The sequence below is a fragment of the Rhinoraja longicauda genome, chromosome 3, assembly GCF_053455715.1.
Source record: "Rhinoraja longicauda isolate Sanriku21f chromosome 3, sRhiLon1.1, whole genome shotgun sequence".
NCBI lineage: Eukaryota > Metazoa > Chordata > Chondrichthyes > Rajiformes > Arhynchobatidae > Rhinoraja > Rhinoraja longicauda.
Genome location: NC_135955.1, coordinates 99,879,094 through 99,901,699, shown reverse-complemented (window position 1 = coordinate 99,901,699; position 22,606 = coordinate 99,879,094). Strand labels below are relative to the sequence as shown.

The window sequence follows — 22,606 nt, the reverse complement described above, 5'->3', positions numbered from 1 at the left end:
ATGGCCTAATTCTGCTCCTATCACCTATGAACTTATTGTCGGCTAAGGAAAGTGTGATCTCAAGAGGGATACAATGTGGCAGACTGTGGGCAGAAGAAGGGTGGTAGGAGAGTCTAGGTAGAAGTTACTTAAATTAGAGAATTCAACTCAAGTACAAAGTTCCTCCAAACTTAGACAATCATTCTAGTAAATGATGGGAAATGTTGCCAAGGTTCACCTAGCCATTAATTGCCTGTTTGCCCTCCAAGATTCAGAAGAAATATAGCATCAGAAAATTGAAGAGATAAAAATCATGCATGAGCATTATTTTTTAAACTTGAATCATTTTTTTTAACAATAAAAGTTGCCTATAGCAGCACAGCAGTCTAAACGTTGGCTTTGCTAATCAATTTTGCAACAGAATTGCCAACTAGCAACTCTGAATCAAACAGAACTATACAAAGATTTTTAACAATTTGAATTTACAACTTTCATGTTACGGACATTCACTAGAGCTCAATATTGAGAAATTGCAATTTCAAATCATTTAATTGAATTATACCCAAAAGGTAGGGGACAGATGCATCTCCTTGGATTACGACAGTCAATAAACCTTTAGTTGCTTCCATGCAAAGAGAGAATTCAAGGCTAGTCAATATTACTCTTGCAATTAACCAAGTATTTCAGACAAAGTAAATACCCAACTTCATCTATAAAATCTATTTGTTCCACGAAAATTCACATATTTTAGAAATTATCTGTTTGGGTAACCAAGCTCATACAAAAACTTAAATCAAACTAAAAACGACCTCGAATTCTATGCTTGTTTTTGGCACCTCGGCAGTCATTTTCACACCTTACCTTTCCATATCTCTAGTCTCCCTCTCCCTTGACCCTCAATCTGAAGGGTCCCGACCTGAAACGTCGCCCATTCCTTCTCCCCAGAGATGCTGCCTGTCCCGCTGAATTACTCCAGTATTTTGTGTCTATTCACCTATCACATACCAGACTTTGCTCCGTTCCCACCTCTTTTCCAGCTTTCTCTCCCTATCTACAATCAGTCTAAGAGTCCCGACGTGAAACATCGCCTATCCATGTCCTCCACAGATGGTGCCTGCCCCGTTGAGTTCCTCCAGGACTTTGTGTTCCATGAAATAAAATCAGGGTTGGATAAGAGACCAAAACATTATCAGCTCCCTTGCCACAGCCACTGAAAGGGGAAGGATATCCGACTTTTCCTCTCAATCCCTTGTCCATAAGGAGGCAGGGAACATGAAAAAGTAACAAAATAAATCACTTTCTTCCAACTATACCAGTGTCACAATGGAAATGGAAGCAAATTACCCATGTCCTACCAAGCAAACTGGGTAGGGAGACAAAATAGGCAGAGCATGATGGAATAAAAGGCAATAAAACCAACAAGTAATTTATTTTAGGGAAGAACACAGAAGTTCAGATATCTCCTGCTTCCGACAAAGTAGATCAAGGAAAAACATAAAAGAATAAAAGCTGCAAGTGTAGAATAATGTCTCCTCCTAGAGGTGTGCTCAGGTTACTACTGGGAGATAACGATTAGAAACTAATCTAATACCTTCCTTCCCGTTTTGCTTTGACAATGGAACGATCAACATTTCAACCATAGTTCACAATATACCCGTTCAATTCTGTTAATTATGACAGCTATGCATAATAGAGCAGGAATTAAAATTCAAATTAGGAAAGACTTCAGCAAAAATCTATGCAGTTGTGCATATTCTGAATTCTTAATATAGCTAAATAAATTACCCCATGGATTGCTTGTTGAACTGAAACTCCAAAGACTGGTTAGAAAATGTAATTTTATTAGTTATTTGGTATTCCCTTAATTGAATTAATTAAACAATTTTAGTGACCAAGGCAGGCCTTATACTCGAGCCGTATCTTCTCAGCCAACCATGATCACTGCAATTGATGTCCAGTATCTGTAGAACTGACAGAAATCACTCAGGGTAATTGTGACTATTACTACCCTATGATCACAATTCACATGGATATAATGAATCAGGACTGCAACAGGTACAGATGCAAGACCTTGAACACTACTGGGTGTGAAATAGTTTGGAGCTACCATCTAAACAGCATAAGTTAATGATTTATTTGTATATTTTTGCCTGTTTTGCCAATTAGTTATTTTATTAGCCACTTGCCATTGTTTCACTTTGAAATCAATTGTATTGATAATCAAGGATACCCACAGAAGCTGTACCCCACAAATACCTGCAGGAGGCTGATGGATAATATGTGGACAGTCATCTCATTATTGAGATACAAAGACTACATCTTTTGCTTAAAAATTGTCTATGCATCCTTTAAAAAGGACATCATTAATTGAAATAATTTGAAAAATATGTCTTGAGCAAAATAAAGTCACTTTGCTGCATCAAAGTAGTCTTTATTCACTCATGGATATCAAATGTCTAAAGACTTGGGCGGCACAGTGGTAGAGTTGCTGCCTTACAGCATCAGAGACCCAGGTGCGATCCTGACTACAATAAACAGTAGACAATAGACAATAGGTGCAGGAGTAGGCCATTCGGCCCTTTGAGACAGCACCACCATTCAATGCGATCATGGCTGATCATTCACAATCAGTACCCCGTTCCTGCCTTCTCCCCAGACTCCGCTATCTTTAAGAGCTCTATCTAGCTCTCTCTTGAAAGCATCCAGAGAATTGGCCTCCACTGCCTTCAGAGGCAGAGAATTCCACTGATTTACAACTCTCTGAGTGAAAAAGTTTTTCCTCATCTCCGTTCTATATGGCCTACCCCTTATTCTTAACATAGAAACATAGAAAATAGGTGCAGGAGTAGGCCATTCGGCCCTTTGAGCCTGCACCGCCATTCAATATGATCATGGCTGATCATTCAGCTCAGTAGCCTGTACCTGCCTTCTCTCCATACCCCCTGATCCCTCTAGCAAAAAGGGCCACATCTAACTCCCTCTTAAATATAGCCAATGAACTGGCCTCAACTACCTTCTGTGGCAGAGAATTCCACAGACTCACCACTCTCTGTGTGAAGAAATGTTTTCTCATCTCGGTCCTAAAAGACTTCCCCCTTATCCTTAAGCTGTGACCCCTAGTTCTGGACTCCCCCAACATCGGGAACAATCTTCCCGCATCTAGCCTCTCCAACCCCTTAAGAATTTTATATGTTTCTATAAGATCCCCCCTCAGTCTTCTAAATTCCAGCGAGTACAAGCCCAGTCTATCTAGTCTTTCCTCATATGTAAGTCCCGCCATCCCAGGGATCAATCTGGTGAACCTTCTCTGTACTCCCTCTAAGGCAAGAACGTCTTTCCTCAGGTTAGGAGACCAAAACTGCACACAATACTCCAGGTGTGGCCCCTAGTTCTGGACAACATTGGGAACATGTTTCCTGCCGCTAACGTGTCCAATCTCTTAATAATCTTCTATGTTTCAAAAAGATCCCCTCTCAACCTTCTAAATTCCAGTGTATACAAGCCTAGTCTCTCCAGTCTTTCAACATACGACAGTCCCGCCAATCCGGGAATTAACCTAGTGAACCTACGCTGCACGCCCTCAATAGCATGAATATCCTTCCTCAAATTTGTAGACCAAAACTGCACACAGCACTTCAGGTGCGGTCTCACTAGGGCCCTGTACAACTGCAGAAGGACCTCTTTGCTCCTATAATCAACTCCTCTTGTTATGAAGGCCAACATTCCATTGGCTTTCTTCACTGCCTGCTGTAACAGCATGCTTCCTTTCAGTGACTGATACACAAGTCACCCAGATCTAGTTGTACATCCAATTTTCCTAACTTGACACTATTCTGATAATAATCTGTCTTCCTATTCTTACCACCAAAGTGGATAACCTCACATTTATCCACATTAAACTGCATCTGCCATGCATCCGCCCACTCACACAACCTGTCCAAGTCACCCTGCAACCTCATACCATCTTCCTCACAGTTCACAGACTACGAGTGCTGTCTGTACGGTGTTCGTACGTTCTCCCTGTGACCATGTGGATTTTTCTGGGTGCTCCGGTTATCTCTCACATTCCAAAGATGTACAGCTTTGGAGTTTAATTGGTTTCGGTAAAATTGTCAATCATCAATAGGATTGAATAGGGTAGTGCTAATAATCACAGGTCGGTGCGAACGCTGTGGGTTGTGGGGACTGCTTCCATGCTGTATGCCTATAGTCTAAAAGTAAAGACTTAAACATCTTAGCCTTTATTTTATTTTATTTTTTTCATATTTCAGATACAGCGCGGAAACAGGCCCTTCGGCCCACCAAGTCCACACCGCCCAGTGATCCCCGCACACTAACACTATCCTACACACACTAGGGACAATTTTTACATTTACCCAGTCAATTAACCTACATATTTATAACCAAACCTTTTTGGATGCAGTTGAGCTGTAAAATATCTTTTATAATACTAAAGTAAATCCCAAAAGCCACGTAATTTTCAGTGTATTTAGATCAGATGTAGACAGAACAAGCTGACAACAAGATTCCAAGGGAGCTTTTGCAAAGTAGGTGCTGTGGAGATGGTGTCCTGGTCAGACAATCAAGAGCTACGGGTACAATCTTACCAACAGAGGCAACCACTTAAAACTGAAATGAGTATAATTCTTTCCTCTCAGGGGACTGCAAATCTTTGCATTCTCTTAATATTAAGTTGTCATATTTAAGATTAATATGGATAATTATTTGGGGTTATAAAATGTTAGGCGATATCAGAAGAAATTGGAATTGAGGCCGAAGATCAGATCAACCAACAGTGGGGCAGCCAAAATGGACCAAAGATAAGACACAATATGCTGGAGCAACTCAGCAGGCCAGGCAACCCTCACAGTCTAAACATCACCTATTCCTTTTTCCCCCAGAGATGCTGCCTGACCGGCTGAGTTACTCCAGCATTTTGTTTATCTTCGGTGTATCCAGCATCTGCGGTTCCTTCCTGCATAGCTGTAGGCATCGTATGGGAGGCGCATTCCCAATCTCGTTGTACCCCTGGGTACAATGACAATAAAGATATATTGTATTGTATTGTATTGTATTGTATTGTATTGTAAAGGACATGGTCTGGACATGCTTTTTTTCCTTACGTTATTGTTTTCAAAATAGGTCACATGTCTTGGCTTGAATATTCCTCAACATCATCCAACACTAAAACAATCCGGCAAAGTAAATGAGCACTCACCGTACTTTTGTCTTTCAGTAGTTTTTCAATTACCTCCACTAAAGGTTCTTTCTGCTCTGGATCCAGACTGCAGGTATGAACAAAAGTAAAAATACGCATTAACAGTAAATCTTCGAATTTTAACTTTGATTACTGCAGGTGAACCAAAGCACTAAATTTAATTCTGTGAGCAAGAATATGCAAGGCCATGACTTGTTGTTCTGACGGTGTCAACTAGCGTTCAGCTCACCCCCTCCAAGACACACAGGTCAACCTGAGGAGCACCTTCAGCAACAGACTGGTTTCACCAAGATCCAGCACAGAACACCACAGGAGATCCTTTTTCCCCCTGTGGCTATCAAACTGTACAACTCCTCCCCCTTCTGTCGTGGGGTAGACCGACTCCCCTTTTCCCCCCCTCTCCCTCCCTAATTTTTGCACATCGCCAATCCTGGACTTTCCACTCTTCACATTCATTTCATGTTTCATGTATCTTGTGTTTTATAACTGTTGGAGAAAGATTTCCCTACTGGGATAAATAAAGTTCAATTGTATCGTATCGAAAGGGATGGGGTCAGGGAAAAAGGGAAAGGAGCCATCCAAGTGGGCCACAGAGAAGAGATGGGTGTTGTCGGTTAGTAAAGGCCCTGTCCCAGTTAGGCTTTTAAGGCGACTGCCGGCGACTGTCATAACAGGAATAATAACAGGAATAACAGAGCTTTATTGTCATTCGGTATAAATACCGAACGAAATTTCAGCAGTCACAAAACACAGCATAATCCCAACACAAACATCCATCACAGTGACTCCAAACACCCCCTCACTGTGATGGAAGGCAACAAAACTTCCACTCTCATCCCCCCGCACCCACAGACAGGCAGCTCGACCCCTACCGAGGCGACCGACACGCACAGCCCCCGCAAGGGGATGGAAGGCCCCGCGGCCGAGCCGCACCGGGCGCTGCTAAGTCCCGTGGCCGAGCCGCACCGGGCACTGAAACGTCCCGCGGCCGAGCCACGCCGGCGATGTTAAGTCCCGCGGACGAGCCGGCGATGTCAAGTCCAGCGGCCAAGCAGCGCCGGGCGATGGAAGGCCCCGCGGCCGAGCCGCACCGAGCGCTGAACCGTCCCGGGCGATGGAAGGCCCCGCGGCCGAGCCGCGCCAGGCACTGTTAGGTCCCGCGGCCGAGCCGCGCCGTCGATGTTAAGTCCAGCGGCCGAGCCGCGCTGGGCGATGGAAGGCCCCACGGGCGATGGAAGGCCCAGCGGCCGAGCTGCGCCCCGGGGAAGAGACCTAATAAAAGAAAGGTTTCCCCCACCCCCCCCCCCCCCCCACATACACAGCCAAAAACAGAAACAAAAACCATCCCAACACCGACACAAACAAAAAAAAAAGGGAAAAAAGACAAACATACTGCCAGAGAGCCGCAGCCGTTAGGCGCAGCCACACGTGACTTCGATGCAGTCGAAGCAGGTCGCCTAAAAACCGGCGACCTACAACAACCTACCACCTAGTCGACATCAAGCTACCGAAAACCGGCGACCCAATCGTCGCAAGTAGAACGTCCACCTACGACCGCACCTACACCAACCTACGACAACTTACCACCACAGAGGCAACAACCTACAACAACCAAAGTCAACCTACGTTCACCCGCGACAAGCTACGACAAGCTATGACCCTGACGACAGAAGACAATTCACGTTTCACCCACTTTCCCTATAAAAGGCGGTGTATGGTAGGGTTTCCAATCATTCTGCATCATGACTATTTGAAAGTGATGCCATGAGAAACTACTCTGAAATACAATAATTTCATACGTCAATTTTCCATCAAAATGTCAAGAATTTCTTTATTGATATTCAAACAATTTTTTTTAAAGGTTAATAAGAACATACAACAGTACGTACAAAAATATTGTAATGAACTTCAATAATTTTCAATAAACTTCAAACTTTAAAATTCAAACTTTAAGCAGAATATGTGCAAAAATATACAAAACCTAACATCATTTATGGACACATTACACTGATGGATGATCAGATCAAGTCCACACTTGGAATTCGCCGAAGTCAGCACCGGCGACAACCTACGTCACCTGGCGACAACCTACGACAGCGCCCACATCAGGAGACGTCAAGCTACGCTCATTGGCATCAAACCAACAGTCGCCGAAAATTTGCAAGCCTTCACAAAATCCAGCGGCGACCAGAAAAACGTTACGACTCTTTGGAGACTACTCATCACCATGCCCGCGACACCCCGGCGACGACAGCCTAGTCGCCTGTAGTCGCCTACAAAAAAAAAATCGCCAAACTGGGACAGGGGCTTTAGCTAAAATTGAAGAATTCAATGTTGATACCATTGGGTTGTAAGCTACCCAAATGAAACACGAGGTGCTGTTCCTCCAGTCTGTGTGTGGCCTCGCACTAGTAATGTAGGCGGCCTAGTACAGAAAGGTCGATTTGGGAGTGGGAAGGGGAGTTAAAATGCAGGGAGATCCAACAGGGCTTGGCAGACTGAGTGCAAATTTTGTAGTTCTAGGCAACTTTGAACGGTATGTCTCGGAAAAGGCAGTGCGATTTTTTCCATATCCCGCCAAGCAACTGGAATATTCCATCACCAGAATCTTGAAATGACCAATAACAAACAAAGAAAGTACAATCTGATCAAATTCAAATACAATTCATTAAAAACTATACCTACCTGTAGAGTTTCTGAATAGCATGGGCAGCAGTTTTCCGGACATATGGAGAAAGGTCACTAGCAGCTTCCTTAATGGACAGCATCATTATTGGAACAATGATCGATACTCTGATACTGGACAGAACTCGCAAAGCACTTGCCCGAATCAACTGGTTAGGGTCCTAGGATAAAGAATAAACGGTTAGCTGAAGAATATTTTCTACTCCCATATCTACAGGGCTTCCTTGTAGATTGATGACAACAACCTTTCACCACCGATTGGTATTTTTATGTCAGCCCGTAAGCATTGGAGAGACACATGCCGATGACCTAGATCAGGCTCACTCACTGCTTAGATTCTGCAAATCGCATCACAAGCTTTGCCACATGCCATAGATGTAGAAACAAGGAACTGCAAATGCTGGTTTACCAAGAAAATACACAAAATGCTGGGTCAGTCAGCGTCCCTGGAGAACACGGATAGGTGACATTTTGGGTCAGGACCCTTCTTCATCGACTCTACTTCAGGGACGTTGCACAACCCGCAGAGTTACTTCAGCATTTTGCGTCTTTCCTTGGTAAATCGGCACATGCAGTTCGGTATTTCTACATTTTAACTACTCTACTGCAAAAATCAGTAGAAGAAAGGTCCTGACCCAAAACGTCACCTATCCATGTTCTCCAGGGATGCTGAAGAATAAAGAAGGTGTCAGGAGTCCTGATCAGCTAAGAGCTGAGGAATGGCAAATTGTAATTCCTCTTTTACCCCCCCCCACCTCCCTCACAACGTAGAGGTCATAGTCTCAAGATGAGAGGCAATAGATTTAAGAGGGACCTGAGAGGCAACCTTTTTACTCGAAGTGTGGCGCGTCGGTAGAGGCCCGAAATAAAGGCAAGGAGCCAGGTATTTTGGGGGCGTTAAGGTTTTAATAGTCGGTTATCAGACGGGTCGAGTCTGCCGGAATGGCTTCGCGCCCAAAACCTTGTCCTTATATCTCTAGTACCGGACCGCCCCCCTGGACTGGTCCATTCCCGTGCCGAGGGGTCGGTAGTGGTATGGCCCGACCCTTGGGAGCCGCCACAGAAGGGTAGTTTGTGTGAAATTGAAGAGGAAAGATATTATTATACAAAAGAAAACAAAGCTAAATTCAGAAAAAACTAATGATGTCATAAATGCAATTAGAAAAGGAAAGTTATTTTCAAAATTCAAATTACTTGGCAAGTTTAATTTGAATCAATGTTTCATGAACACTACTCCCAGGCCTTTGGCAACACTGACCTTCAATGCACGCTGAAAGGTGCTGATTGACAACAAGGCCAGATCTTGTTGCTCCTCTGCATAACGTACAAGGAAAACATATACCAATTTCTTTAGCTGCAAAAGATTAAAAGAGAACACTTGTTTGAGTGAATTGATCCATCAAGAGCAACTTGACAGATTCCAAATGAAGTGGATTTCACGAAAGATCAAATTAACGACAATCATATTGAAATTCACTGCCAAATAAAAACAATATTTGGAAATCAAAATTTTGAGATGCTTGAAATCCAAAATAAATACAGGGAAAAAAAGGCACCATTCCACAGGTGAGGCTGCATCTGCAAGAAGAGAGTGTTGATGCTTTGATGATCAACAAGGCATCAAAGGAGGATGAATTCATCTGATGTTCACCAACCTGAAATGTTAATTGTTCCTTTTTATGGAAGCTTTCTGTCCTAATTAGAGTTTCCATAATTTTTTGTTTTTATTTAAAAAAATAATCATACAGCTGCTTACTATGCCATGTTTCTCCATTACCAGCTCAACTGAACTGATGTAATCTGCGGTCACCCCACCTCATGTTCTACCCTCATGATTTTCTGAACTCTGGAGATTGCTCTCCTTCGTTCCCATGGCAATTATTTTCAAAGTCATGAGCTCAGTTCAATTCTCTTCCATTGTTAAAGCTGCATTCCAGCATCCAATCTGCAATAGCAGCCATTTCTTATGGTCCAACGCTGGAAACGCTAAGGTCACTGGTTTTGCTTCCCACTTGTTCCACTTTCTACCCCAGAACACACATACTAAGCTGCAAAGATGGTCCAGATGCATAACGAAAACTGCTCTCACCTTCACTAGGAAGGACTGGCATTGAACAGCTAACCCGTTCATGATAATTAGAACACGTTGATGGGGTTACCAATTCAGAGAAAAAGTGGATAAATACCTCTCTCTTCAAACCATTTTAGGAGTACTGAATATTTGTAACATTTAAATCTGTTTAAAAAAAGTCAGGGGATTTCATATAACCAGACCCTATTCGCTGCTCGAAGCCAACTCTGCCTCTCCAAATGTCTGTTTAATGTGATGGATCAGTTCCCCCATCCAGCTCTTCATTACATGGATGAGTGGGTGAGCAAGCCCAGGTAGCGCAATATTCATCGAAATTCAAAATCGATAAAACTAAAGTCTGAAGAAGGGCCGTGACCCAAAACGTCACCTATCCATGTACTCGAGAGTTGCTGCCTGAACTGCCGAACTACCAGGACTGCCTTCTTTTTAAAGAAAAATAAATAAAACTGTGGCTCAGGTCTTGCTCCTCTCTGGAGAAACAACACCAAGCTGAAGAGGTCAAATCACACAAACTTTTGTCACTTCCACTTGCCACCTGGTAAGCCAATGCATTGGCAGAGGTTCACAGTTGAGCAACTGCCATCTTATCAATAAAATGCCATCTTGGGCGGCACGGTAGCGCAGCGGTAGAGTTGCTGCTTTACAGCGAATGCAGCGCCGGAGACTCAGGTTCGATCCTGACTACGGGTGCTGCACTGTAAGGAGTTTGTACGTTCTCCCCGTGACCTGCGTGGGTTTTCTCCGAGATCTTCGGTTTCCTCCCACACTCCAAAGACGTACAGGTATGTAGGTTAATTGGCTGGGTAAATGTAAAAATTGTCCCTAGTGGGTGTAGGATAGTGTTAATGTACGGGGATCGCTGGGCGGCACGGACTTGGTGGGCCGAAAAGGCCTGTTTCCGGCTGTATATATATGATGATATATGATATGATAAAAGACAACAGTGTGCAGGGAGAATAGAACAAATCTTAGAAAGAAAAATATTGAAAAATGCAGTGGAGGTAAAATTGATTTTGGTGGTAATCAAACTGAAATCAGTCATATCGAAACCTGAAGTTTTGGTTTTACTGTTTCAATCTAAAAGAATTTGATAGTAGTCTCCAGTCCAACATGAGAATATTAAATTCAGTAATTAAAATACCGATATCTAGATTTATGATTTTTGAACAAAAAGGATTTTCAAAATACAAAAATGTTTGCAATGTTTTTTTATACAACTGCCAATATTAAATCATTGAAGGTTGTAAAATAGTAAATTTGCTCTCGCCCAGGTTTAGATTAGATAAAATCAATGTTAGCCATGAGAGACCCACATAATCTGACTGCAAGTCCACAGCACTAGCCGTCTTGCTCCAAAAAAACAATGTGTGACCAGAAACACGAACATGCTGGATGACGTGACTATACTCCGAGACTAAGTGTTATTTCGCTCCATGCTGTTACGCTTCCTGATGTGATGTTAATCATAACACCATTGTGTTCGGCTTTAAGAACTCGGGGAGACCGTCCTAAGCAAGCAATTTAATTAATCCATCAATTCTAGTGCATCAAACTCCGTGACATTCTGCTCAAATCTTCGATTTTTTAAAAAACTGTATGCTGATGATTCATTAATGCGTTATTTTTGCATCATCTTCTATTCTCATCTTATGACTGAATACCACATCCTCAAATAAAAAAATCTACATAATTTCAACCACAATCACACGTTGCAGAAAATCAGATTTGATTCAACAAAATGAGAATTCTATTACTAACCCAACTGAGGATAAAAAGAGATTGATCCCAGAATGTATTATTTAAATAGAAATAAACCATACGGTCTGACCTTTGATGGAACAATTTTTAATAAAGGTCATTTTCTTTGTATTAAAAGTTCACAACAAGGCACTGGCATTACATCCATTTACATGTGTTGTGTTCGACCGTCTATTTTATAATATCATGAGGAAAGAGAAAGGCTTTTGTACATAGTCAATGGAACATACCTCGATGTTTTTACTGGCCACATTCTTTACCACAGCGGGAAACAATTCGGAAGTATTTTTTCCTTTCGCAATCATCTGCAACATGAAGAATAGTCTGCATTTCAAAGCAAGATGTACTCTTCTGCATTAATTACACAATGTCTAAAAGGCACGCTAATCCATTTAAATATGTAAATGGCTTTGGTTTAAGTTAACAGAAAACCATGCAAGCTTTAAACAACCTTTTGGCCGTAGCTGATTCCCGGTGATTTAAAAAGGAGATGGAAGGACAATAATGCTGAGACTCAATTTATAAATACATGGTTAAATAAAAGATAATTCCACCTTTAACTCCCCATTGCATTTCATCTTAAATGTTAGGCTGGAGTACTTGCTTCCAGAGTACCCTTTATTGCCTGCATTGCCTGGCTGGGGGGGGGGATAGTACCATGGGTACCAAATTCAACCAGACGTGAAAACTGGAAGCCTGCAAATAGTAAAGCAAAATTAAGAACGACAAGCAAAAACTAAGTTGATGCTTGTCTGCACCTCAACATCATCATGGTTTTTAAATCCCAGTGATTTGTTTTGCAGAACAGGGAAGCATCTCAGTTTTATCATGCCAAGGAGGGTGGAAATTTCTTCAAATCCTTTATCCTTTTATAAAGGAAAGTGGCACAGCAGATTCACCTTTTCCCTTGCACAATACAACTTCCCAAGAGCCACTCAACGGTGTGGGCAAGTAGGGCCAAAGGGCCTGTATCCAAGCTGTATGACTATGAAGTGCCAGCCTCTCAATGGCCTATCTCCATTATCACCTGTTTACCCTCAATCTCTCCAATATTATTTATCCCTTTGTACGTGTCCTTCAGTTCGTTTCCACCACCCAATGTTTGGCTGCAAATCCACAGCCTTCAACCCTTCTTAAAAATCGTTAACTTTCCATCCATAACAGCAAATGAATCTCCTCCCCCCTTCCCATCCCAGATCTTTCATCATACTCTAATTTCCCACCTGTGTGAACTTCTCAATTAAGCTATAATCATTTGCTTGAGGAAACTCAAATGGCAGCTTATACATTTGAAATGCTACACCTCTCAATGTCTACTTTTCCTGAAAATCCTCCTTTATCCACATCTTATTTTTTCATCTTTGTGGGCCCACATGATTCTGCTTCTAGTTAAAAGATCCAGAACAGGAAGAGGGGAGTGAAGATTCCTTTGCTATTATGAATGGAAGGTTTCTAATTATTTTAATAAGGGCTGCCCATTTCCTTCAAACTTCACTTTATTTTACTGTGCACTCACTATCAAGCCCAACATGCTCTCTTTTTCATCTACATCTTTTGCCTGCCTTCATCTATAGGGTAGACACAAAATGTTGGGAGTAACTCAGCGAGACAGGCAGCATTACTGGAGAGAAGGAATGGGTGACGTTTCGGGTCGAGACCCTTCTTCAGACTTCATCTTTAATTTGGGATCAGGTTACTAACAATATGAATGTCCGTGCTCTCAGATATGTTAACTTTTTATCCAAAATTAATAAAAGACTACCAAGTTTGGATAGGTCGATTATGTATGAAATTTTTAGAACAAATTACTGAAGCTTTTGATAATGGAGAAATTAACAATAATCTTAAAGTTTTATATGTCCTCACACAAATTCTAGTGTCAAGAAAACGCATGATTATCATCAGACATATTAAAAGAACTTGGGAACACCACAGATTAAAACAATTAGATGGGTGAATTAATGTCCGAACCACTCACCTAATCTCAATCTCATTATTCAAGATTAGCATGTTCAAGTTATATAAATTATATTCTATTTACAGAAAGCTTAGCTGAAACAGTACCTGTTTGCTTGCTGTATGTTTGAAGCAAATTTAAATATAGCAACCATTTCTCCAATTTTATGATATCCAATGTCTAATTAAATCCTACAAATTATGAAGAAAAGGAATGTAACATTGCGGGTTGAGACCCTTCTTCAGACTGAAGTAGTCTGAACAGGTTGAAGGGTCTCGACCTGAAACGTCACCCATTTCTTTTCTCCAAAGATGTTGCCTGACCCGCTGAGTCACTCCAGCTGCTGTGTGTTTATCTTCGGTTTATACCAGCATCTGCACTTCCTTCCTGCATCTACAAATTATGATATTCCTTTCACATCTCATGTTGAGACTTGGGGTTGGTGTAACAGCATTTTCATTGCTGTTATTTTCATAACAGCATTTTCATTGCTAAAGCATTAAACATAATTACAATACATGATTCATCATTGAGTTCACACAACTTTCATCAAATTTTGAATTATAGACCCGACACAGCTTTTCTTTTTTCAATATGACCCAGTCTACATTTGTTATAATAAAGCTATCAAGGTTAGATGCCATAATTCTGTAAAACTGACGACAAATCTTGGCATGCAGACTTGCATTGTTACCCTGAGAAATCCAAAGGGGTTTGCGATAATTGATACGCTGCAATATTTTGAAGTGTAGTCAGAGAATCAGTTATTTCACGTGAAAGTGAACATGTACTGACAGTGCTGAAAAAACATTGAATGAATTATTACTGCTGTACAGCAACCTCTCCGAACCTGGAAAAACATCATCAGAATATTTCCAAATTCTGTCTTCATAATTCCTTCACAATTAAATAATCTGATTTCGAAATTGCTGCTGACTGAAAGTTTTTATGAGGCAACAATTTTATCTTACTTTTCCCTTTACCAGCATTTTTAACTTATATCATAATATAACTTTTCTTACCATTTAAACACAGTATTATCTGCTGCAGTATGTCCTGCCATTCCCCTCTTCTCCACAATCCTCTCTCCAACCACCTCCCAACAATACCCACAATGTTGCGAATCCGCCATTACACATTCCTTTCAGAGGTCTTGTATCCAACAGTTTGGAGCCCATTGAATTAGAGCAACATTAAACAGACAAAATTCTGGAAAGGCCTATTTCTTGTCTCTTGTATTATCAATTACTGCATGGTGCAGTAAAAATACTAATCTTCAATTCATATGTTGACTACACTCAACACATTTAACATGTCCATTCGCCTCCACCCCGATAGATTTTGGTTACTTGTTACTAATCTACATTATACTAAAACTCTTGTTTGTTTGTTCCTGAACTACAGCCAAAACAGTATGTGATAGAGCAACAATTTAAGAGGAGGGGGGAGGGGGAAGGGGGGGGGGGGAAGGGAGGGTGCTACGCTAATGGAGGAGAGGTTTGGGCCCAACGGGTCCACTTGGTCTAGAGTTTAAATATTATATACCGCAACAATCCTCTTCATGGCCTCCAGTTTAAGTGAATCCTTGTTGCTCTCCAGCATCTGATGCAGATCTTCATTCCTGAAAAGAAAAATAAATAAAATCAGGAAAAGGAGCAAATCCAGCACTTTTCCATAGTTTGCCATGTTTTATAGACAAAATATTCAAACACATTCGGAGGCATAGCAATGAAAACTACACAGTAAGTGCACATTAAATGAAACTTTGCAATAAATTATGCTTTCAAGTAACTGACATGATAAAAAAATGGAGATGCAAAATTTGTCAACCAGGCAAATAGCCTTCAAAATTGACATGGCTTGCAACTGTAACCACCTGCACCGGTTCACATTTAATACCTGTTTTATATCTTCCACTGGTTAATGTAATAAACCGATCACTCTATTCACAGCATCTTACCAGAGGTGCTGCCACTTGTTCTTCTCAGCTCTACCTCACTTTATTATTCTGTTAAGATAATTTTTATTTTTTTTACCACTTCAGATTGTATTACAATCTTTGCACCCACATACTTTTAAAGGTATTTCCAGATGGGAAGACCCGAAGGTTTGTTGCTCGGCAGAAAGGCTCAGCGGACAGCGGAACCTGTAACCCTGCCAAAGGCGTGAAAGATGATGGGACCAGGAGGGAGTCACTGGAGATGTCAGACACGAGGAGTGAGCCATTAGGAGGGTGAACCAGGGTAATGCCTTCAAGGTCGGCAGCAGGAGGCAGCCATGGGACAAAGATGGCTGGGCAAGGAGAGGGATATCAGTTTGCAGGCCGAATCGGTCGAGGGCGATTGAGGAAGGCCCTGCAGCAGCCTGGGGCTTGCCAGGATCGGAAACCGCTCCATTAGCAGAGCAGCGGGCAGACCAGACTTTGGAAATGGCGCCAAAACATGGCAGCATCTGCTTGTGTAAATATGCAAAAAGAATTTCACTGTGCAGTTGCATACGTGATTAAACACTATTGAACCATTGGTTTCCATGTACCCAAAAGAATCAAACTTTTGAGCTCCCTCATAATTCTCCAAACAAGTTCAAGTGATGAAATCACCATGAGGAGTTAATTCATTGTATTGTTGAGGCATGACCAGCTGGCTTCTAGAACAAATTACCACAATGTTATTGGAATTTGATACATACCGATCATAGATTTGCACTCAAAACTCCTTGAAATGCTGTGCAAATTGTGGACACATTTCACCGAAAACAAAACAGCAACCTATAGGAAACCCTAAGTCATTAACAGTAATGCAATCACAGTAGTAGCAACTGTGGATACATACCCAATCAATTGTCGTTCACTTCCGTTGGTACTATCAGTCAGCCCCCTTTCTTCTACAGTCTCCTCTGTTCTCAATGTTAGCTGTAGACTATCTGCGACCACCAATACATTTTTCACTGCAGCCATCAAATTGGTTTCCAAGTTAGAGTAACCTCTAGGTTTTTAATCAAATGCCAGTTTCTGCTGGGTTTACGACAGGTTTGTACAGTACTATGGCATTCTTAAAAGTCACCTGACAGACAAGCCACCAATAAACATTCCGAATGGATGACTTCACTCAAACTTTATTACAACATTCACTCCCACACTCAAGTTTATGACCCGAGTCACAAACATCTCTTCCAGTCCTATTCTAAGAGTTTGAAATAACTAATGGACAAGGATATTTAAAAACTAATACACATAGGGTGGAGACTCGCAAATCACTCAATAGGATTTTCTGCGGAAGTATAGAGTTACAAACTCAATTTGGTTTATAACCCAATCTTGAGTGTTTTCAAAAATACCCAGTGATTTAGATGTAATTCCCGATTATCTACCGTTTCCTTTCCTTGCCAGTTTAAAACAATTCCTTATAAAACCTTTAAGTTAACAGATGAAGGAGACAATTATTTTCCATGCATTCGTAGGTGTCTGTCTTAGAAAAACCAGGAGTTATACTTTAATTGCCGAGCTGCATTTGTAAAACTAACACAATTCAGTCGTATGCTTTCTGAACGAACAATAGCTAGGAAAGAAATACTTCATAAGGCTATCACTTTAGTTGCTAATCAAACAGCTAATCCAATAGAAGCATGGGTGTGCAGACGATGGATAATTATAAATAAAATGTAAAAGTAAATTACTAACCTTTTGTGCACTATTTATTCAATTAGCTGATTAAAAACTAGTTATTAAATAAATATCAAAAGATCTTTGAGCATCAATAATAAATTCCTGAAATGAATTTTATTATTGTTGATCAAAGTCCGAGGAATTCTTCTACAGACCCTGTCAAAGACATTCCAAAGGAGCAATTTTGATCCCAGTCCAATTGAAGTAGAATTTGTCCTTTCTCAGCTGTACTTTGGGTTAGCAATTATGCCAGATTGACTCTTACCCGAGGCAAAATCCAAATGATGTTGATACAGGCTTCAATCGACAAAGAAAACAGAGTTATCTATAACTTCAATGCATGGGCAGTGGAATAAGTCAATATAATGACGATGCTTTCAACTTCTGAAATACAAGGTTGAAGGAATAATCCAAGCCTGGGTCATTTCAATTAATTTTTTTGATAAAGCTCCACCCACGAACACAATAAATTGAGTATATGTAGGTGTGAACCGCAAACATTTACAGACTACTTAGTCATATCCAGCGCCAAACGCCTTCCTGAAAATTATGCACACAACAATGGCTTTCCAAAAATGGCAGGATAGGAAATTTGGCAGATATTCACCACTCTGCCCAGCAAAGGGTCTCAGGTCGACAATAAATGAAAAGTTTAAAACAAAACATGTTGGAAACATTCGGCCAACATTGCGAAAAGGGAAACGTAATGTTTTAGGTTGAATATATTTAGATGAATCTTTTGGTTTCATTCAATCAACAGGGTGTGACGGCGGAGTGAAGCAATTCGAACTTTGAGGTGTGCTCAGTCACAGCACAATAAACCTACTGATTCAAGAAGCTAATACGAGACTGAAGTATGGCAGCTTTGAGTCTTGTGAGCACTTCCAGAGTTAAAATGAACAGCAATAAAACACCAATGTTATCCTTTATATTCAAAGACATGAACATCTCTGACAAAGTCAGCATTTGTTGCCATTGTGGCTTAATTTGGGATGGGCATTGTCGTCGTGAATGCCAGTGTCATTCTGGCAAAGAAACTCCAAAAGTGCTGGCCCATTCCTCTTTCTCTAGTAGAAGCATTTTGTTGTCCTATTGACAGTAGATATGACAATTAAACTCTCTTGACTCTTGAAACTGGACCGTCCGAAATAAATCCAGAGTTATTTATTACAGAACCATAGGGACAGTCAAGCCCGCTGAGTTACACCCACTTTTTGTGTCCATCATGGGTACAGTAAAAATATCTAACAATTTTGAAACAAATGCATTCAAAAGCATCAAGCAGAATAATGCCATCAGCTTTCCTGCACAAAGCGGTAATTTACAGGGACCAATTAACCTGCAAGCTTTAGCATGTGGGAGGAAACCAAAGCCCCTGGTGGAAACCCACACAATCACAGGGAGAACATGCAAACTTCACTTGAAATGCTGTGTACTGTTCCGATTCAAACATACTGGTAGTTTCAGGATGCACAGAAAAAAAACCCTACAATTGGAGGCACGACAACATATCTCTCTTCCTTCGTGGCGAAGTGGTGATAGAGTAGCTTTGTTGCTTGAATTAATCTCCCTCGTGCACATTGGTCTGGTAGAGGAAGGGTTGAATGTTTAGATGGGTGCCAATCAAACAGGCAGCTTCATCCTGGATGGTGCTGAGCTAAAGTTGCATAGTTCCAAGCAAGTGAAGATTTCTCTTTCACACTCTTTATCCATATCTTAGATTGTGGATAGGCTTTGGAGAATTAGAAAGCTGATCATTCACATGGGAATGAGATGAAAAACCTAATTCTGCAGTTGCGTCTTATGGATATTCATCCTCTGATTAACTCTCCCCATCAATGAAATAACTGGGTATGTGCAGAGGATTTGAAGGTAACATTGGTCAATGTCCAGGTTGGGTGTTTGGTCACTCTTACAATGGGGATGATCATCATTTGGTACCTACATGGCCCAAATGTTACTCGCCATGTATCATCCCATGTCTAAATATTGTTCAAGTCTAGCTGTTATGCAAGCCAGGACTGTTTCATTTGATGAATGCATTCAGCGGCAGAAATCCTCACTTTGGACTTCAAAAAAGTTGAAGGTTGGGACGAGGACACTGCCCAGAGTCAGTAATGGCCTCAGGCCAACAACACCAACCTCCAGTAATCAAAACCATTTTCCAATGGGCAAGATACTTCTACAAGTGGATAATATTCCCCCAATTCCATAAATTTGCTTTTACTGGAGTACCTTGATTTTACTGGAGTACCTCAGTCACATCCCACGTTACAGCAATTGGGAGTAATATTTCCCTGATAAGTCTAAACAAAAAGTAGCTTTTCATAATATTCAGATATCCCAGCCCGTGGCCTCACTTTCACACACACATCAGTCATCAACTGCCCCAAAGGACTGCCAAGAATTGGATGACTGTCAGCCAGATTAAGTTCATTTTATTTTTGTTTTTGAACGGTATGTTCTTGGACATTTTCCCATTTTAAGAGATACGGGTGTTCTAACCTTACTGCAACAGCTTGATTAAAGGCATGCCTATCACTGGAGTGCAAGTCAGTACTGTTGCCTTGCCCAGAGCACGTGCTTCATCCTGAGGCCTTCAACGTTTACTGACATCGAGTAAGGCAGAAATGAAAATATGATATGAAGACCAGCTTCTGTGTTGGCACCAACCTCAGAAGGAAGATAAAATCCATGTTACACTTCATCCAAATTGCAACCGCAATAGGGTTGCATGTGCTTTAACCTTATGGTTGCCACCCAATCGATTAAACTTTTGACACAAAGCTGGGTGGAAGTGTGAGCTGCGATGAGGATGCTATGGGGCTGCAGGGTGACTTGGATACGTTGGATGAGTGGGCAGATGCATGGCAGATAATGTGGATAAATGTGAGGTTATCCACTTTGGTGGCAAGAACATGGAGGCAGATTATTATCTGAATGGTGTCAGATTAGGAAAAGGGGAAGTGCAACAAGATCTGGGTGTGCTTGTACATAATTCACTGAATGCAAGCATGCAGATACAGCAAGCAGTGAAGAAAGCTAATAGCATGTTGGTCTTCATTACAAGAGGATTTGAGTTTAGGAGCATGGGGGCCCTACTGCAGTTGCACAGGGCCCTGGTGAGACTGCACCTGGAGTATTGAGTGCAATTGTGGTCACCTAATTGGAAGCAGGACATTATTGCTATTGAGAGCATGCAGCGTAGGTTCACCAGGGTAATTCCCGGGATGGCGGGACTGACATACGATGAAAGAATGGGTCGACTGGGCTTGTATTCACTGGAATTTAGAAGGATGAGAGAGGATCTTATAGAAACATATTAAATTCTTAAAGATTAGACAGGTTAGATGCAGGAAAAGAATTCCCAATGTTGGGGGAGTCCAGAACCAGGGGTCACAGTTTAAGAATAAGGGGCAGGCCATTTAGGACTGAGATAAGGAAAAACTTCTTCACCCAGAGTTGTGGGTGGCAGTGTGAACTGTGAGGAAGATGCTATGAGGTTGCAGGGTGACTTGGACAGGTTGTGTGAGTGGGCGGATGCATGGCAGATGTCGTTTAATGTGTTTAAGTGTGAGGTTATCCACTTTGGTGGTAAGAACTCTAGCCTTAGAGGGAGTAAAGAGAAGGTTCACCAGATTGATCCCTGGGATGGCAGGACTTTCATATGAAGAAAGACTGGATAGACTAGGCTTATACTCGCTGGAATTTAGAAGACTGAGGGGGGATCTTATAGAAACATATAGAATTCTTAAGGGGTTGGAGAGGCTAGATGCGGGAAGATTGTTCCCGATGTTGGGGAAGTCCAGAACCAGGGGTCACAGCTTAAGGATAAGGGGGAAGTCTTTTAGGACCGAGATAAGAAAACATTTCTTCACACAGAGAGTGGTGAGTCTGTGGAATTCTCTGCCGCAGAAGGTAGTTGAGGCCAGTTCATTGGCTATATTTAAGAGGGAGTTAGATGTGGCCCTTGTGGCTAAAGGGATCAGGGGGTATGGAGAGAAGGCAGATACGGGTTACTAAGCTGGATGATCAGCCATGATCATATTGAGTGGCAGTGCAGGCTCGAAGGGCCGAATGGCCTACTCCTGCACCTATTTTCTATGTTTCTATGAATAGGAAGGCAGATTATTATCTGAATGGTGTCAAGTTAGGTAAAGGGGACATACAACGAGATCTGGGTGTCCTAGTGCATCAGTCACTGAAAGGAAGCATGCAGGTACAGCAGGCAGTGAAGAAAGCCAATGGAATGTTGGCTTTCATATCAAGAGGAGTTGAGTATAGGAGCAAAGAGGTCCTTCTGCAGTTGTACAGGGCCCTAGTGAGACCGCACCTGGAGTACTGTGTGCAGTTTTGGTCTCCAAATTTGAGGAAGGATATTCATGCTATTGAGGGCATGCAGCGTAGATTCACTAGGTTAATTCCCGGAATGGCGGGACTGTCGTATGTTGAAAGACTGGAGCGACTTGGCTTGTATACACTGGAATTTTGAAGGATGATAGGGGATCTTATTGAAACATACAAGATTCAGGGGTTGGACACGTTAGAGGCAGGAAACATGTTCCACAAGAAGGCAGTGGAGGCCAATTCACGGGATGTTTTCAAGAGTGGGTTAGATTTAGCTCTTAGGGCTAGAATCAAGGGATATGGGGAAAAAGGAGGAACGGAATACTGATTTTAGATGATCAGCCGTGATCATATTGAATGATGGTGCTGACTCGAAGGGAGGAATGGCCTACTCCTGCACCTATTTTTCTATGTTTCTATGTTTTATTGTGAATGGGTTGTTCTTTGCATGTTTCAAATTTTCATCAGTAATTTTAGCTCCAGCAAGATTCCCTTTTTTCTAATATACATTTGAGCATAGCAGGACAAAAATTGGTGCCCAGAAAATGTTTAACTTGCAGCTTTTCACCTTTGCTCCTTAATCGGGAATAAAGAAAACTCTTCTGCTGCAAGCCAAGTTTGGTTTGTTGCTTCCCCCTATCCTGTTACTCTCAACAATACAATTCATAATGCAAGAAATACAGCAAAACTCTGACAACCCATGATCCACTATTCCATAATCCCAACACATTGGTTGATGTTTTTCCACTCTTAATTCACCAGGGCAACCAATCATTGCCAGCCCACATGGATTTCTGAACACATCTTATTTAATATCATGAATGCAACTGATGCTATCCAAGTTTAACAGATGAGCATTTAAGGTGATACACAAACACTGAGATTTTTGTTGTTCTTGAAGTTTCT

General features: G+C 41.6%; 1 protein-coding gene across 1 annotated transcript in view; it reads right to left on the bottom strand.

Annotated features, from left to right (window-relative positions):
• The window catches only part of ap3b1a (adaptor related protein complex 3 subunit beta 1a), a 229,608-nt gene that overhangs the window by 194,759 nt on the left and 12,243 nt on the right, over positions 1 to 22,606 (bottom strand). Inside the window, exons 2-6 of the mRNA XM_078396753.1 lie at positions 15,235 to 15,310; positions 11,963 to 12,037; positions 9,141 to 9,236; positions 7,883 to 8,043; positions 5,198 to 5,264 (exon numbers count right to left, since the gene is read on the bottom strand). Coding sequence (XP_078252879.1) covers positions 5,198 to 5,264; positions 7,883 to 8,043; positions 9,141 to 9,236; positions 11,963 to 12,037; positions 15,235 to 15,310 — 475 coding nt within the window. The remainder of the gene's footprint in view (positions 1 to 5,197; positions 5,265 to 7,882; positions 8,044 to 9,140; positions 9,237 to 11,962; positions 12,038 to 15,234; positions 15,311 to 22,606) is intronic.